Source organism: Glycine soja, chromosome 3 (assembly GCF_004193775.1).
Source record: "Glycine soja cultivar W05 chromosome 3, ASM419377v2, whole genome shotgun sequence".
NCBI lineage: Eukaryota > Viridiplantae > Streptophyta > Magnoliopsida > Fabales > Fabaceae > Glycine > Glycine soja.
In genome coordinates this window covers 593800-613827 of record NC_041004.1, presented here as the reverse complement: position 1 = coordinate 613827, position 20028 = coordinate 593800, and the positions used below count along the sequence as shown (strand labels likewise).

Here is a 20028-nt window from a genome sequence, read left to right as displayed (position 1 = left end):
TGTTTCAAAATTAAAATCATAATAGTTGTTCCTAGCTTTTTTTATTTTTGTCGATTAATGTTGGTTAGTTATTTTTGTTAGAATGCTAGTTCTTCCTAGCTTAGTAGGACTAATAACTAGGTTATGATTTGGATTTCTTGATTTGCAGAAAATAGAACAACCCGTGTGTTCCGTAAGATGCAAAGTCGTGAATTATAACATTTTTGCTAAATGAACTTGTGCGAAATTGCAAGCTATTTTCTTTTCATTTTTAATGTCTTTTTTACTCTATTCCTTTTCTTGCATTGAATTGTCAGTTGATGTTTGCTCTATTGGGGTTAGGAAGGAATTAGAGTAAGCACGAGTTCCCATGCTCAACCTTGTTGCTCTCACCATCAATGCACTAGCAACTTTAAAATATGAAGACTCTTAGAATAATCATTTATCAGCCCCATGTGATTGAGGTTTATGTTTAGTGATGCTTAATCTTGTCCTACATGTTTATACATATACTTTTTTTATGAAAGTGATAGAAAAGTTGGACAATTACACTTCTTGATGGCATTAGAAAAATATCTCTGTATTGAGGGACATTATACATGAATACATGATCCATTCTAAGCTCTTTTATTTGATGGTTTTATCACATGAACTGTTATTTTATTTGAAAGCAATTTATAAATCCGTTTTATTTTTTATTTTATTTTTTTACTTTGAATTGGTTTTGAAATCACCTAAGCATGGACTAACCGAACACCACACTGACACAGACTTGTATCATTGAATTGCTTGTGGGCATTTGTTACTTGTAAGATCTCTTGTACTGATATTGTAATGAGAGACTACTCAGTCCCATCATATTCATAGTGCAAGTGGCTATTTGTTACTTGTATTGATATTGTATGTGCTTTCTCTTCCAATTATGATTTTACGTAATTTCTTATCAGGTAAATGAAGAAGGCAAGGTATAGTTTTAAGGTGCACTCAAGCAACATATATAGGTAAATAATTGAAAGTTTTTTCTTTTTATCGTAAAGTATTAATTATTAATTTATTAGTTTTTGTTAGTAGAAGGATTCAACTGCAACTTTTTTTTTTCATTTCATTCTTTTTTAACCAGTCAACTAAGATAATTGAAAGTTAATTACCTTGGCAAATTTAATGCAGAAAATGGTGCCGGTGTCATCAAGTCCATGCCAGCATTCAACGTTTTAATGGTGATTTTGTCTTTTCTAAATGAGTACATGTAAAGTAATTATTTTAGTTATCAATGATAAAATTAACTGTTAAATTTTAAGGCATGTATTATCGTTATATATGTATATATATGTAATATTAACTATTGTTGTTATCGTCAGATATTAATTAAGATTACTTAGAAATTAATTACTTTATTTTCTAAGTTGCCCACACATATATAATTGACCTAATACGTACCCATTGTTGATTCTTCAACTCTTGGATACAAACAGCGTTTGAATTGTCGATTCTATCGAATTAGAGTTGTATTTGTAACTCAAGTTTTAAATTCAACATGGTCATATACAGACGATATAGCTATATATGCAAAACAGAAACGAATAGTTTCCTCCTAACCAGACCATGCCTCAGCATTTTTTCCTCAAGCTTCAGATATGATTACATTTTAGCACTTTATTATTCCTCAAGTCAAGCAAATATATTATTAAACATTTTTTTGTTTGTTGTTCTGATATATAGATATATACTAATTAAGCTTGAACCCAGTCCCTAATGATCATTGTCATAGAATAATTACCATAGAGACCAAGTATCCGGTATTACACATACATATATTCTTTGTTTCAAATGAATGAAAATTTAATTTCCATTTAAATAGTGACTTTTTTTTTCCTCTTTCTTTTTGGTCATACGGCAAGACTACTACAATTTTGTACCGTACAATGTTAATAACACTAACAGAATCATTATTATTGTTGAAACTTACGTTTGTGTTCTATTAGGCTTGCTCCATAATGACCCCTATTATAATTTTAAGAAACTGCCACTCCTTTTCTGTCGTCATTGGTCCATATGCTTAGCCTAATTTGAAGGCCAATTAAATGCTACTATGGACTTGACATGTAGTAAGCAAACCCACTTCATTTTCCACATTATAGCATAGATGTTGATTTACACTAAGAAAGAGAGAGAGAGAGAGAGAAACCTAATGGCTTAATATTAGGAACAGGACAAAACTTAAATTGCATTGAAGGCAATGGGATCACATTTGTAATTGGGCAATAACAATGATTTAGTAGGTTGTCCCCAATTAGTCTTTCATGTGTAACTCGTTTCAATTTAGACTCAACTAAAGAGAAAAAAAAATTTCATTGCTATGTTTTTTCATATGGCATTAATTATTGAAAAAATTAAAGTGCCACGCATGCATCTTAATAACATGTGCAGTATGGGGCTGTGAAGCTCTTCACTTAATTAGCATCATGTTGTGGTCCCATGTATGGACTTGTCTTATGTTTTGCACGAAAAGGAAGGGCCTATTCATGAGGATCATAACAAATGCAAACTCTTACTACTATCTCACATGACAGCCATGCAATGTTAGGTAAAATTGTCATTGCAATGTTGTGGCAAACGGAGTTAATATAGTAGTGGTGTGAGAGTTTACACGATTAGCATTAATCTTCACTTAACTATTGGGATAATTCAAAGATTCGTTTTTGAATTGTGTTTCTTCCTGGATTTTACTGTTAATTATGTATGCAAATGTCTTTGAATTGGAAAAGAGTAACCTAACTCATTGAATTGCCATTAAAACATAGTATCTATCATAAATCTATTCTCTCCTACTACGAATTAAAAAAATTTTAAACTTAAACTATTAATTAAAATGAATATATCTTTCTGCAAGTCTTCCTTTATATCTTGTTACTATTACTACTTTATAAAAAATATTAAAAAAATACATTTAATAACTTGAAAATATAAAAACATTCAATACTTATACCATATAAAGAAAATAGGATGATTAGTAAGATGATGTAATAAGAGAATTATATATCCTCCTATAACAAATTAATGTTGGGGCTTTATTTGAACAAAACAATTACTTACACTTGTGTACAAAATACTTACTTTTTTAATAAAAAAAACCCACATTTAATTAATTAAAGTTAGTTGGCAAAATCGATAATTTTATATTACATTTTTCAAGATATCTAAAGGGTAAGTCTATGGAGATTTTGTATGGAAAATGGGACTTATACAAGGACCATCTTTATTTGTGGCTTCATCCTTTTCAAAACTAAGTAGGATCACGTTTCAACATGACTCTTGCAGAAGCAATTACCCTTACCTAGCTATGCCCGATTCGATCAGTGTCAAAAGAGGAACAAAATTTTCAAATTCGTATTTAATTAAACCCCTTCTTTCTTTTCTTTTCTTTTTGGCTTCTGCCCACCAAACAAAATAGGGAGAGAAGGAAAAAAAATGACTTGGTAGAAGGGTAATCATGTGTGCATGCATTAATAAGCAAAAACTTAGGATGTTTTTATATTAAAAGAAGAAATTCTTATACCCTTTGAATATAAGTCATTAAGAATTCATAATCGTATATGATACTTGTTTCTTTCTAGAAATGCTTTCATGTAGAGTTGAACCTTGAACATTGAGGGAACTCAGGGAAGTCTATATATTTTGCTAATTAAGTTAAACTTATTTTTCACTTGTATAAGGTGATGTTTAGCATACTAATTAAGGGGAAAAAATGAGATATATAAATTGGTAATATTCAAATAATTTCATTATTTAATGTATATAATTAATATTTTTAATTGAATTATCAGAGTCAAAAGAGTAAAATTGGATATAAAAAAAATCTCACACACATCTATCTTTCACATTGTCACCCACTCACCCTCTCCGCCTCCGTTAACATTAGTACATTATCTTCATGGATTAGTTATTTAAATAAATATCAACATAACTATTACATAAATAGATTATAAGTGTTTATTATAAACATAATAATAACTATTTTTGTAAAACCAGTTATATAACTGAATATATATTTATATATAATTGATGTCAGAATTTTTTTTAGACTGTTTCTAAAATAACCGACGTAGAATATTCATTCCAATATTATAAAATATTACTATCTCAGCCTCTGTTTTTGTTAAACCCCCCCCCCCCCCCCCCCCTTTTTTTACATCAGTGTTTAGATAAACTTTTTTTCTCCGTTTATTATTTTCAACATTATTAACAACTAACTTTGAGTCTCTATTGTTGATTTTAAGAATTAGGAAAATGGAATAAAGATTAAGTGAAACTCTAAATCTAACAGGAAACATAATTTCTTTTTCTAAATTCCCAAAGTCAATAATATATGGCTCAAAATTAACTACTGAAAACCTTAAAAGTTTATAGATGTTTTGGCAATTGACATAAGTAAAATATATGTACCAATTAACTTCTTAAAAAAAAGGTAACTAATAAAATATGATAAGAGAAATGTAATTTAAATATTTTTGTGATAGAGAATTATAATTTTTACAGTTTTGTCTCAAAACTTAAAATGGTTTAAAATGTCAATATATCAAAATAAACTTTTAAACAACTAAACTTGTTATTTATTCATTTTAAATTTTAATTATCAATAATCATTTCATATTTATCTAATTTATATAATTTACAGTATCCTTTTTAATCATACTCTAACCCATTTTAACCTCACATCATGATTATTGATAATTATATTCATTTATTTTTTTTATTGTTAATGAATATCATTGTGTATTGTTAAATTCAAATTTTATGAAATATATGATTTCATTTCATTTTAACTTTTAAATATTATATCAATATGAGCAATGGAATTTATAAGTTTTAAATATGTTTTGCATCCAGGATAAACTAACGAATTTTATTTTGAATTCTTAATAAAAAAATTTATTGAGTATTTAATAAAATAAAATTTTGTTTTAATCCTTCTAATATATCTATTTTGTGTTTTTATCCCTAAAATATGTAAATAATTTGTTATTAGTCCCTATCAAATATTGTTCAAAGGGACTAAAACAAAATGAGAAAAATATTAGAATGACTCAAATGAAAAAAATAGATATATTGAAAAGATTAAGAAAAAATAACAAGGACCAAAAATATATTTTTTATTTTATTAGAGACTCAGCCTAAAAGAAATTATCAAGGAGTCAAAATAAAATTTGCTAATACTTTAAAGTTATAAATATTATGCTATTTTATTTATTTATCACGTTTTAATATATTATGTCAAAAACAAAAATAATATTATTGTACTATTATTAGTATTTAGTATAACCACAGTTGAATCATTTAGGAGTAAATATCTTATTATATTCACCGGTTTGAATGTTAAAAACCTCCTTTTTATTATTTTAAGGTCGATCCTACCGAATAAAGAATATGAATTTTGTTTTATTCATATGATTATTTTAATTAAAAAAATTCATTTTAACTTGAGGTTGGAAATTCCTTAAGGGTAGGGTTATACGACCATATATTAAAAGCTCACAACTGTTATTGATATTTACATATAAAATGGTGGAAGAAGGTGCATATATTTGTAAGGACACTTCACACACACATTCTACAAATCTTCTCTTTTTTTTTTTCTTATTTTAATTATTGACATGTGAAACTAAATGCTGTCTTTATCTTCATTAATTATACTGCATGGCCAAGGAGTTTCCACAAGCTCATAAAGAAAAAAAGCTAAAGATAAAAGAGTAATTGTATACAATTTAATCTACGTCTTTAAGAGTTTCCATTTTCCAACTAAGAAAATATAATATTTAATTTTAGGGTAATCTTACAAATAAGTTGTTGTCACAGTGGATATGGTACAAAGAGGCAGATCCGGATCAGTGGATCTCCTCCTGAAATGATAGACAGTTTTAAAACCGTACAGTGTTACTCTTTGTTTCTCGGATGATAGAGACTGACATTCATCCTATGATAGACTATATATATATATATAATATGATTAATTGACATATATTATTATTCGAAGGTTTTCCTAATAATTATTTTTACAAGAGTTTAAATTTTGGTCTACTAGCTTACTGAAAACAAAACTGGGTTCTAAAGACTCTTTTAATCTTTATTACTATTGGCACAGTACAATACTTTTTTTTCTGAGTAATGGTAGTATTATTTATGAGATGTAGTTAAAAATACATTAGTAATTGATAATTAATTGTTTACAGATTGTACAATGTAACTAAAGTCTAAAATAAAAAGCGTAGTAACTCTAATATTGTACACACACTTATAGTATATACGGTAAAGAACCAAAGTGAGAGAGTGAATGTCTTCAATGTCATCACCAGTTTGTGAATTGGCTATGTTATAATATTTAATGGTTGCAGCGGAATGAGTCAGAATGAATAAATATACTACCATATTGGAGATAGAGGAAACTTAGGTATCAATAAAATGAAAAACATTTTATTAGGGCAGCAATAGGGAACCCCACTTTTTGATTACCCAGAAAAGTAGGCAATGAAAGAAAATGTGTGGCCTAAGGGGCATATTCATCACAACAACATAAATGATCCAACACTCCCCCACCACATCCCTACATATTCATTTATTTGCCGTTACTTGCTTGAGTTTTCACTTTTTTACTTTTGAGCTAGCTCACATAAGTCACATGCTTTCTCTGTCCTTCATAGTTTCACAATATGCTACAATTTTCTTTCCTATGATGAAAGTTTTGCTATAAGAAGAGTCTAATAATGTAACCACCCCTAACCCTATAAACAAGTAAGATAGTATGTTTGGGAAGAGATTAAATAGTCTAAAATATATATATAAAAGGATACGAATTCTGTCAACAATGTAACTTTAGTTTGTCATGGAGTGTTTATCTTATTTTGGAGAAATAATGAGATAGTTTGGAACCATTATATTATATGTTCATGGTCTCTATCAATCTTTATAAGACATATACTTAATTTTTGTCTATTTATGAAGAAAAATTAGTAAGTTTTGATTATGTATCATAAAAAATATTGAAGACGTTATTATAATTTTGAACTATCTAATACTTTTTTCTTCTTTGTTTAGGGATGAACAAAACTTGTTCCATCTCTCTAATTCAACTTGACTTATAAGATTTATTTTGATGCATTGAGTTTTAAAATTAGGCCAATATATTTGAGTACAATTCAAATTATACTTTGTGTTGTTCCAATCCAATTTAACTATACATAAGTATTAAGATTAATATATTAAATTATTATCAAAATTTTGGGTCAGATAAAACAAAAGTTAAACTCCTTATACGCACTCACCCCTAGTCTTGTTAATTTTATTGCCAATGCAAAGTGAGATTTTACTTGAAAATAAAGATAGGTCACACTGATCTTAAAAAAAAGAAAAAATAGGTCACATTACTTACAAGTACTACGGTACAGGAAATTATTGTTTTCACGTTTACAATTCACTGCGCATACTTACAATAAATTTCCCTTATTATTATTTTGTTTACAAAATAAATTATTAGAATTATTAAATGTTGCACCTCATCTCTAGTTGTACACTGCCAATCACAACATGCCGCATTTAGTCTTAAAGCTGCTGCATTAAATATAGTCCTAAAGTCAAGGTGGGCTATCCACAAATTTAACATCAAATTATTGCCGTTATTATTACCCAATAAAAAAAATTATTGCCATTAGAGGCTGTTATTATTGTTTCTTAATCACTGTTCATTCATTGTTTATCAGCATTATTACGAGATATTCAGTTTTAAAACGAAAAATTTACTTTATAGGGGAAAAAAAATATGAGAAACTATAGTGATTGATTAAAAATCAACTGTTAAGAACTTACAGTTAGATATAAGTAACTATATAATTTAACCAAAATTGCATTTATTTTTTAATTAATGATAACAATTTTTTTCTAATATGAAATTTTCATTTCAGACTTCAATTTTAAAATACAAATCATATCAATTTTTATCAATTAAAATAATACAAGTAAACATATATTTTAGAAAACTATATTTTTTTTATTGATATCAAAAAGAAAATTTATTTTGTATTTCACTAATTACATTTCGATTCCATTGATGTTGAATTCTTCCACTTAATAGAAATACTAAGAAAACAATATAGAGTCTATTACAACTGTATTTGTACATACTTTCTATAACTGAAATCATTTAATATTTTTTAAAATTTTGTATCATATACTAAATGACAGTATATTATAATATAAATAGAGGAAGGTATTTAAAATAAGAGTAGATTTGCATCATGGTGCAGTATAATTAGTCCAACTTGGCATGAAAGTTGATGGTTATTACATGCACCCCACATCAGAGGAGTGCAACCCCATTTGTTGCATCTTGTGAAAGTTATAAGCATATACGGCAACCATGACATTGGCAATGGTAGACAGCTTCTCACACCGAAAGGTAAAAAGAAGATCACATGCTTCCCATACGATTTTTTTTTCCAAAAGGAATGGAGTTTCAGGGCACCCCCATTTTCCTTATTTGCTAGCAAGACTTTCGTGACAGCATCATGTTTCACTCAGATATGGCTATTATCCCCTTTTTTTGTAGAGCTCATTCTATGCTTAATTACTTAGTAAAATACAATAATTCATGGTCCCATCTCACTTAACAAAAATTAAATATAATTAATGGTGCTTCTCAGCATCGATCTTACACATGGTTAATTAGGCAGCTATGAAAACAAGAATGGAGTGAAAACTAGAGTATGGTTAAAATTACCTATATTTGAAATGAAAGAGAAATGAGAGTGAGATCTAACTAAGCTTTACGTAAAACAAAACTTAGTATATATATAATTTTGGGTATTTTTAATACATTCTATCTTCAATTAGAATTCGTTATTTTGATTATCTGTGTAATAAAACTTTAAGTTAATTTTATTAAATAATAAGTACCAAATACACAGAAGATAATATATTTAAATTTTGTCTTTTATTATTTTTCTTTTGCAAATTAGAGAGAGAAAAAGGGAAATAAAACCCTTACACATTTATTTTTCTTTCTCTCTCTCTTCTTTTTTATTTATCTTAAAAAGTGAAGATAAAATTAAGTTTTTTTTTCTCTTTCATTTAAAAAATCCATTAATGAAAATAGCTTGAATCCTAAGGTTCAAATGACACCGACCCCATCTTTCATTTTATGCCGGAGTTACCAAAATATCCCCTGGTAGGTCTAGAAAAATTTAGATGCCCTTTCTCTAACTCATTACTATAAAAAATAACAATGATAATAACAAGGTCCCATGGTTTGTTTCCATGCATTTGATTGATTTAGTAATAATTAATAATTCAACTATGATTTAGCATAGCATTACATAGAGTAGACCGATAAAGCTTACTGGCCACAACATCAAAGATTTTTATGTGTCCATTAACTTGTACACTTGGACACTCTGGTCACATCAAAATTTCCTCTCTACATCAATTATTGACAACTGAGCATTTGAGATGATACATACCAATTATAACTAAGATGGCGTAATCGCTCTCCACAGTAAATTGTCCTTACATTTTTCATCTTCTTCCCTTTTCCTCTAAAAGAGGATATCAATGTATATTTCACCGCACAATCAGAAATCATAAATGGAAAAAGAAACAACATAAAATAAGCTTAAAAGTTTCAAACTGCACCTTCGCATGCAAACATTTTACCACCAAACAAATTAATAATTTTTTTTTCAAATCTTGAAAATATAACTGTTATTGTAGTATTATTATTTGAGCTGAAGTTAACATTAATTTGTAATTTTTCTACAAGACAAAGAGAGCAACATGCACTAAGCATATAGTATTACTTGAAATAATTAAACCATTCTTCATAGACTTCCAAGTTACAAGTTGAAAGAGATCCCTTATAGCTTCTGTGAATCTCTCCACCATTGTAATGGATTAAACCCTAGTCAGATTTCAAAAGAATTTCATTCCTTTGATCTCTTCTTTCATCTGACTAATATCATATGATCATTTGAATGTCACATCCCAAACTTAAAGGGATTAAATTGGTGACCCAATTCCATGTTAATTTAGAACATCGGAGACAACTCCATCATCTCCTCCACTTGATGACCAACGTTTTCATCCAAGAGCCACTTCTCAAGAAATGACAATGGAGGAGCACCACTACTATTCTCAGATTTTTGCCTGACATTGTTCCTCTCATGAGCAGCAGCTATATCATGATGATGATGATGATGATGATCAGCAGCAGCAGAAGCTTCAGAACTCTTTTCTGGCATGGAATCACAAGTGGACTTGTCCCAAGCAGCATTGTTTTGGTTCTCAAAGGACAAAATAGAATCGAACTCTTCATGATGAGAAACCATGTTATTATCTACTCCACCACCCTCTTGCTCATGATCTTTGTTTCTAATTTTGTGCTGATGAAGATGATGAAGGTTCACTAGCTTAGTAGTGCTTACAAAGTTGTTGTTGTTATTATCATCATCATCATTGATGCCTTGGAGCTGATGATCTTCATCATATTGGGATATTATTGATCCCTTGTTGAGTTGCTTTGGGGAAGATCTCATCCAACCTTCCAAGAGTCTTGAGATATTCTCAGTGCTTGAGGCATATGTTGTTGTGGAAGAGGACTGAGATTGATGATGACTAAGCCTAATGGACGAGCCATGATTATTGTTGTTGTTGCTGCTGATGTCTAAAGTACTTCTTCTGTCACTAAAGCTCTTTGGTAGAAATTGACCACTGGCTGTTGAGTCTGATGCTGAGTGAGGATCCAAAGCTGCTTGAAATTTCTTCAGCTTCTTCTTTAGATGTGTGTTCCAATAATTCTTTATGTCATTGTCTGTTCTTTGTGGAAGATAGGAAGCTATGGCTGCCCATCTGCTCCAAAATTCAAACAACTTCACAAATTCAGGCATATCATATAGATAGGCATATGCTAAAATTATAATTTTTTTTATCAAAATTAATCAATGAAAAGTATGTGAACTTTAATTATATGTCATGGTATTGAATATTGATTCTCTTTTTGTTGAGAAAATCGACGGAAAAAGTATGATATATTTGAGAGTATTACTTGTTACCCAGTAGAGCTTGCAAATGAATTATCATCCCTTCCTCATGGGGGGTGAAGTTCCCTCTCTTGATTCCTGGCCTTAGGTAATTTGTCCATCTAAGCCTGCAACTTTTGCTGCACCTTGATAACCCTTTTCAAGAAAGATTTGATTCAAATTGTCATGATAATTGATTCCAAACCAAAAAATATATAACATACATGTACATAGATAGATAGATCAAGAAGAAGTCACTAAGAATCTGAATATACTAATATACAATTGAATTTAGGTATACCAGTATTAGTAGGCACTGATCTCCAATTTCCTGGACCATGTTCTTGGATGTAAGAGACAAGGATAATATCCTCCTCAGGTGTCCATGGACCTTTCTTGATGCCAACTTTGTCACAGCAAGGAGGCCTCCCCATGGTGGGTTTTTTTTTTCTATTCACTCACTCACTCCACCTTTCTTCTTCTTTTCTTCTGCCTCTCAACTCACTAACTCACTCTCCTTTTTCTAGCTAAGGCTTAAACTAATTTCTTCCCAAGAGATGAGCTTGTATTGCAAATAGTACCAATGCATGTGAGTGCTTTATATACTCCATGACCTTGATGGAAGGAAACTAATGAGTTTTACCATCCTTCATCTGCCTAGCTAAGTCACCTAACTCTTTTCCTGCCTTTATAATTATGCAGTCAATGTGGAAACCAAAGTCAGCGAGTGAGTGAGTGAGAGAGAGAGAGAGGGGTTTCAGCGTTTCTCTCTCTTTTCCCTATGATGATGGGTCACGTGCCACCCTCTCACCAAAAAGTTAATAAAATTTAATTGAATCTTACTAAACAGATCCTTAAGACATTGATTAAAACATTAAAGAAAAAAATATTGATTGTAAAAATCATAAAAAATATTAAAAAAATCATAAATAATATAATTTTGTTCATTCTAATAAAAAAAAATTGTTTTAATCTCTTAACCAATAATCAAATTATAGTAAATATCATGACCAATTTAATAATTTGCTTGCTACCCTTTTCTTTAATTTCCCTTCATATCGTTAGCACACTAATCCATCACCCATGTTACATTTCTTACATGTAAAATTGGTCGACATCTAATAAATTGAGGTTCTAGAGAAGTGTATATTTTTTTCTTCTAATCTATTCTTTTGATTTATTAAAATTGAAGTCAGTCACTAACCAAACATAAAATTCAAAGCAAACTTAATTATGGCATTAATGATTTTCCAACGAATAGATATTGATTTATTTATTTTAATTTTCAATTACCCTCTGCAAAATTGAATGTATGAAGGTACTGCCAAAATTTAGCGGACAGCTAACAATAAATGAAATTTTCACAGAGAGGAACAGAAAATGCTGTAAGGATAGCCAGAGGGGTTAGGGATTTTGGTAAGGTTGTTGCTGGCTTTTGGGGGAATGTTGAGAGAATCTGAAACAAACGAATAATGATTTGTGGTTACTTGTCTGTTATATTGTGCAGGATTATAAATATTTAATTTGTACTTGTTAGATTGTAAAGATGATGATGAATTCAACTCCTGAATCAATAGTTATATATGCATATGAAAATGAAATTGTTATATATCATTATATCAAAGTCATGTGACATGTAACTATGTTCTATATAGTTCCATATGGAGCAATGCTTTTACTTTTGAGTGGTGTCAAATTTCAGCCTCTTGTGTCATCTTTTCGGCTTTTTTGGGCTGATGGGACTACTTTAGAGCAATGGAACGCAAAATAATAATCAAAGGGTAGCTTGAAAAGTGGTTATTAGTAATGAAAAAAGGTTCGATTTTCTTTGAAGAAACATAGCTGGTTCATGATTTCATGAGAATTAACTTTCTTTTTCATGGTCTAATTATATTTTTTTTTTGTGGGCTGTGATCTAATTATATTATTTGCAGAGAGAGAGAGAGAGAGAGAGTGAGTGAGTGAGTGAGTGTTTGCTTCTTTATGAGGAGCAGCGAGCAGTTCCTCTTAACCATGTGTCCAAGCTGTGCTATGTACTGAAATAGTGTGTTAGTACTTAGGTTCTGTCACTTTCCATTTATATTAATTACTCCCTCTTCTGCGAAAGGATAACGATCTCCTATATGCAACTACTCGAAGGTTTCGTGAACATGCTTCTAAAACAACACTTTGCAAAGAGAAAATTGTGTTTGTGCAACAAAAGGGAGAGATTGAAAGTAGAAAAAGAAAAGAAAAAACATAAGATAAGATCAATGATGTGATAGGAAAAAAAACTATTTTAAAGAAAATTGTACAAATAATGTGTTAAAAATACTATACCTATGTGCAGTCAATGCTGAGTACAAGAAAAATCTCATAGATAGTGTGGATTGATACAAGCAGTTAAAAATTTGATACGAATCTTTCACATTTTTATGACTGAGTTTGAATTATATATCACTTTGTATGTTTAATAGACAATTAAATAGGTAGAACTTTTTGAAATCTAAGGATGTGTAATAATCTTTTTAGATAGGCTTCTACCAGCAAGTCTAATATGTCATTAGCACTTGTTTGATAGTATTGAGAGTGTTTTTTTTTTCTTTTCATTTTATCACCTTATTTAATAAAAAGTAGTAAAGTTTGTGGTGGAAATCACAAATAATGAGAAAAAACAACGAAGGAAGTTGAAGGAGAAAAAAAAGTATGCAGAAGAATGCTTCCAAAGAGAAGAAGATACAATTAGATAATTTTGAAATTTAGGTGGTGTTGAGAATCACATAAAAGTGTACTACATACTAATTTATTGGATAACGAAAAGTTATATGCTACATCAATTCTTAGATCAAACATTAGCCAAGTATTTTCATATTGTTGAAACTAATCTTTAAACAAATCATACGCATTCTTAAAATTAATGCACACTTGTCGGTTCTTTGAGTAATAAGCATTAAAGAGAAGGCTTTGAAGCCTTCCATCCTCTTCCATAGATGAGTTTCAATGTGTTGATCAAAGCCATCAAATACGTACCCCACAAAGAATTGACCTTCTTCGTGTAAATAGCTACTACCGAGACTTGTACGTAAGCCATGTTCCCATCTTCTAACACGTATTTCACTTTGTATCCAATTGCCACTATAGTTTCATGTACTTTCAAATGTTGTAATTTTTAGCCATAATTTTTTTTCGTGATTAAAAAAAATAAAATAAAATAGGTCTAGCAAGTGGCAAGCGGTGCAATGAATTCTGCTATGCAAAGAATAAATGGTGTTTTTTTCCTCTTGTCCTTATGGCTTGTTTTGTGAGTAAATGGCTAAATTAATTCTTTAAACTATGGTTTTTTTCTGAATAAATTGTGATTCATTGATACTTTAGCTTTTAAATTAATATAACGATTTTTTTTTAAATCTAAATTTAACTATACTTATTGTTATTTTGGTTTATATATGCATATGTTAATATGTTATCATTTAAGCTAAACATTGCATATGTAACTTTGGACTAATTAAAATAAGTGGCAACTTATAATTTTGAGAACTTTTTTGAACTTTCATTAAATCCAAGGGCTAAAGAGAAAGTAAATCACAATTTCTGAGACTAAATTAACTATTTACCTATTTGTTTGATTTAGGATAGAAAGTGAAATAAAAAAACGAAAAGAAGAAGGAAAAATGCTAGTGAGATTTAATTTGCTTTAAAAGAAAGAAAAAAAAATCATTTTTTCTAGTTTGATTATGTAAAAAGAAAAATAGAAAGAAACACACACACAAGTAAAAATAAAAAAGAAGAAGAAACGCATAAAAAAAGTAATTTAGTATTTTAATTGCACAAAAGAAACTTTCTCTCTTTTTTCATCCAAAATGGACGGATTAAAAAAATAATGAGCCTCGTTTAATTTTTTATGGTTTACTAGTTCCTTCCTTCATCGCACAATACCAAATGGTAAAAGGATTTGTTCTTGAATTTTGGTTCGTTCTTATCTCCTATCATTCTAAACAGTGTTAGTTTAAGAGGATTTTTAATATTTTTTTAGTCTCTTAGATTTGAAATAACTTTATTTTTAGTCAATGAAAATTGATGTTTTTAGTTCTTCTAATTTGAAAAAACTTATTTTAATTTCTCTACCCAAACGTCTTTTACCCAAATGTCATCAAAATGAATACTTGAAAGGAACACACTGATTATAAGGTATTCCATAATAAGAATGTAAAATTAAAGTTAATTATCATACTACTATCGAGAGCATGAATTAATTGGTGTGATTTTAAATTTAGGTAGCAAAAATAAACTTATCTCAAATCTAAAAAAGGGTAAAAAATATATTTACTTTTTTTTACGTAACCAATAAAATTATAAATATACACTTTTTTTTTTTTATCTCCTTACTCTTTCTCTTTCGCTTTCTTTTTCTATATCTCTGTCTTCCATACATGGTACAGCCTATTGTTTATAATTGCAGAATAAGGTAAAGAATAATAGTGAATATTGATTGTGAAAGGAAAATTTGCTTGTGATAAGTGATAACATTTCTCTAAACAGGTCATACACGCAAACTCTGCTTGTGGACCGATTAGGTGAATACTAGCATATGGTAGCACAGCCTAGTGGTAATCCAATATTGTAACATTAGAAGAAAAGAAATAGCAGTTGCAAAATCATCATAATATATGTACTTTATGATGTTACGACTTTTCTTAAGGTGTATAAGTCAAACAATAAAAATATTATTTATTGTTTATAGTGATTATGTTTAATTATTTGATATTTCTTAACCAGATATATATATTAACAATACTTGTCTTTCTCTTCGGAAAGAAAAAAAAAAAGAAGATAATATTCTTGTCTTATATAAGAATACTGAATAGGTTATATCAATGTCTTGTTAATTATGCCTAATCTCAAGAAATTAGTAGAGTTAAGCAAAACAAGATTTCATATTGGATATATTACAGGTTTTATATATCCCACTTATCTCCTTGGCATCATAAGAGATTTTTCCTACTTTGTAATGGGATGCCATCCCTTCCCTAAATTTTCACTAAAAAAAAAGTCTTCTCATGTCTGAAAAACTTACATGAAGACAATCTCTATGTAGATATTTTTCTGACCTCTTTTAATTACATTATTTCACTTGAAGAAAAGTTTTGTACAAAGAATGAATATTTGTGTCTGAAAAAAAACCATATGTATTATAAAATAAAATAAAAAGAGGTGACTATAATTTAAAGAGATGTTGCTGAAAGGTTTTCAAACAAGAAGAAAAAGTATATATAATATTCTAAAAAAAAATCACAGTACTAATATCAACTAGACTAATGCTAATCACATATTCTTCTCACATTTTGAATCAGTCGTTAGATAACATTAATTAGATAGCAACTGGATCTCATTTTCAAGTTTCAACTTTAAACTTTTTTAAAAAAAATTAAACGTCCAAATAGGTCGCACCTTTCACTATTGATGTGAAAGTATCATTTATATAATTTAAAGTCCAAATCGTCATTAAACATATAATACTATTAAATTGTTAGTACGTGGAACGATTATCTTGTTTCACATACATTTTGCTCTGTAAAAAATGAGCCTTGTTAGCAATTAGCAAATTAAATGAAACACATGGAAAGACAATTCCATTCCATATATCATAGGATCTTGATTTTATATTACATGAAATGAAGTTTATTTTATTTTTTTATTAATATGTATTGTTATTTATTTATAAAATGACACCTGTTAATTATTAATCAGTAAAGCTAAAATTTTATTTTATTTTTAGCCTTTCTTATCTAACCATCACGTTTTACAATTGATTTTAATACTCATTAAACTTATAACTATTTTTTTTAAGACCAAAAGAAAATATTATTAAAACAAAACAATTAGTTTCAGTACAAGGTGTACTAAAACTAGAACAAAAGATACAAAACGTTCCTCAAGAGTACAAATAAAATTCAACTAGCTACCAAATCTGCTATAAAATCTTGTTGCTTGTATCTGCTAATAAATCTGATATAAAATCTTATTGTTTGTGTCTGCTAATAAATCTGATATAAATCTTCAACATAACATACTGTAACATGCATAATCACGAGTCTTCCAACACCAACCTAGTGGATCTCCATTCTCCAATACTGTAACATGCACATGACCTGTTTGACAAAACTGTCGTGAGAGTCTCAACTCAACTTCCTGTCATAGATAAAGCCTTTTCTCCTTGTTCTTAGCCATTACCATGATGTAAACTTATCTTTCTCAACCAAATCTTGGATATGAACATCCACCATTTTGAAAATCATCTTATTTCTCCCATTCCACAGAACCCTGATCGCAAACCAAATTGCCTCCAATGCATCGATGTCAAAAGAAACATTCCTTGGTAGTCCTTGAAATTGTTGTACATGACATAACATAGAATTCTGCATCACAGTCAAGAAACTCATCCACTTATAACAAAGAGACCAGACCTTTGCAAACACCTCGCATTCAAAAACAAGTGATCCATAGACTCTTCCACTTTGTTGTACCCAACAAATAAACCATCCTCATTGAATAGGATACCCCTCCTCCCCAAATTTACTCTAGAAGGAATCCTATTTTGTATTGTTTTCCATACAAAACATGATACTTTATGAGGAACCACCTTATTCCATACCTATAGACTTATAAATAATAATTATTCAAATATGAAAAAGAAAATATAACAATACTTTTTGTTGCAAATATCTGTGTTTTATCTATAAACTTGTTTGTTATACAGAGATATTAGTTATAAGTCTAAAGGTATGGAATATCAATCCAGAGAAAAATTAAGTTAGTTTTACTCATGAGCCAATGGTATCAATTTTGATTCTACTCATTTATTTTATATAACAAACAATGTAATGAATAAGAAATGTATATTGCTATGAAAGCTATTCAAAATGTAAACTAAAAGAAGGATAAAGTATTAAATTGGTCTCTATACCTAAACATTACATGTTTTGGTCCCTATCGTCAAATAACTAAAACATCAATCCATGGAAATGTGAAGGGGGTAATTCAACTAAAGAACAATGATACAACTCACACCAGAATATCAAGGACTAACAAAACAGAAATTTACAATGACTACATAATGTACTCCCTCTTATGATCTTTTTCCTCTGCCGAAAAGGTTTCCTCAAAGTCCACTAGTTACAACTGAGTGACCAAGTAGTCATCTTAACTCTTAAGTTACACATAATGATTCTGAGACCTTTTTTTATTAAGTTCTTCAAGTTTTCAACAGGTATTGGCATATAGCTAATAATTTGTGCAATCAATCTTCATGGCAGAAACAACTTCCCAGTTTCAAAGGAAGAAAGACTAGCAAAATTCATCTCCCTGGAACTTTGGCCATCATCCAATGCAACGTATTCCTGCCAAAACATATAATTATTTGCAGAAATATAACAGAGACAATACAAGAGTTCCCATGTTCCATTGTAGAATGCACGAGAGGAACCAACAATTATTTGTCTATAACTGTCGATCAATACAAGATTAACCAAAGCCTTTTCCTGATTGGTTACATGGATCAAACAATGTCATTGTGTTTGAAAATGATAATGCCAGACAGCACATGAAGTTATGATGACACCTAAATAAACACTGATACTGATTACTTAGTACAAGACATACGATTTTTAATATGTAAAGAATCCTATGAGACTCACAGCTATTGCATATTTTCATCTTATTATGCTCCCGAACAGGGTGATACTTGATAGATGCCAACTCTTCTTTTGCAGTATCAAGTCTGCATTTTAAATCTTTTTGGTGCAATTTGGCGTATAAGTAACAACCCAATGAACCTTTACATGTCATATGGAAATCAACACTTACATAGGACTTCTCCAACCCTGCAATCTGTTGCTTACAAAGCTTGAGTTCCATCTCAAGTGCATGTATCCGACATTCAAAGCTACAAAGGCTTGTCTAGAAAAACACACAATACAAAGCAAAAGGTACAAATAACAATAATCAATAGCTGCAGTACTACAAACTAAACTAAAAGAAAATTACCTGACCCTACGCAAATTGTCTGAATGTCTCTAAGCCTTTCCTTTCTCAGCACATTCTCGTCCGTTCTCGTTGGAGTTTCAACAAATTCTTCCGTAAGAAAAGTTGTTACATACTTGGTTAATCTTAATATATTTATTCGAAAATAAAAATTCTCATTTTGATTATATTGTAACTTTCACGGAAATATAAGAATTTTTTATAAATATATTTTCGTTGAAAAAATACATTCTAATTCTAAATCTTAACGATTGAATCATTTCATCAATAATTTTCATGTTTGTTTGTGTTTGTAAAATCACATTATGAAAGTCGATGATTGATTGCTATCATCAAAATTGGTATGATAATAAATAAATAAAAAATACAAGTGATATATATATATATATATATATATATCACATGATGCTTAACAAGAAAGATATCAAATATAGAAACTTTAGACAATAAAAAACACCTAAAAGTATAGAAATGCAAAAACTAAAATATAACATAAACATACTGTAACGATAATGGAGACAGAAACTTTTGAATAAATACTGTTTGGCGGATTTTAATTTGTAATTATAAAAAATGATAATATAATCGTTTTTCGTAATTAAAATTTTTCTAACCCTTTGGGAATTTTTTTTTACAAGAAATTGGACTAAAATTGATTCCCATATATTTATTTATTTAATAAATATTAAATAACATACAAATTTTATTAAAAATTAGAAGTTTCATTGACTTGATAATTTTTTTAATTTAATCATTATATTATTAAAATTATATATATATATATATATATATATATATATATATATATATATAACTTATTGAATAAAACAAATTTCATTAAGAAATATTATTTGAATAACTTGATTTTCATACTACATAAAAATAAAATAAAAATTTTCAATCTTTATGATACAACTTTATATAGTCAAAATTCAAATTTGGTATTTAACTATTTATAGAATTTATTATT

The 20028-nt window shown here is 29.0% G+C and overlaps 1 protein-coding gene and 1 long non-coding RNA gene across 2 annotated transcripts; both read right to left on the bottom strand.

The window, feature by feature from the left end:
• Positions 1-9711: 9711 nt before the first annotated feature.
• On the bottom strand, positions 9712-11713 carry LOC114405720 (transcription factor MYB60-like). The gene is made up of 3 exons (XM_028368187.1): positions 11341-11713; positions 11066-11195; positions 9712-10869 (listed from the first exon to the last, which is right to left on the bottom strand). The coding sequence occupies exons 1-3, from the start codon at positions 11471-11473 to the stop codon at positions 10050-10052; spliced, it is 1083 nt and encodes a 360-aa protein (XP_028223988.1). The 5' UTR covers positions 11474-11713; the 3' UTR covers positions 9712-10049.
• A 6219-nt stretch (positions 11714-17932) lies between these two features.
• Positions 17933-19253, bottom strand: LOC114405719. The gene is made up of 2 exons (XR_003665288.1): positions 18882-19253; positions 17933-18415 (listed from the first exon to the last, which is right to left on the bottom strand). It is a non-coding gene; the product is annotated as an uncharacterized LOC114405719 (long non-coding RNA).
• Between the last annotated feature and the right edge of the window lie 775 nt (positions 19254-20028).

What these genes read in the sequence shown, in the direction of transcription:
- LOC114405720 (XM_028368187.1), bottom strand. Translation starts at nt 11,473, where the DNA reads ATGGGGAGGCCTCCTTGCTGTGACAAAGTTGGCATCAAGAAAGGTCCA. An exon ending in ATCAGTGCCTACTAATACTG is followed by an intron (nt 11,196 to 11,340) that starts GTATACCTAAAT and finishes TTTCTTGAAAAG; the next exon opens with GGTTATCAAGGTGCAGCAAA. An exon ending in CAAGCTCTACTGGGTAACAA is followed by an intron (nt 10,870 to 11,065) that starts GTAATACTCTCA and finishes ATTTTGGAGCAG; the next exon opens with ATGGGCAGCCATAGCTTCCT.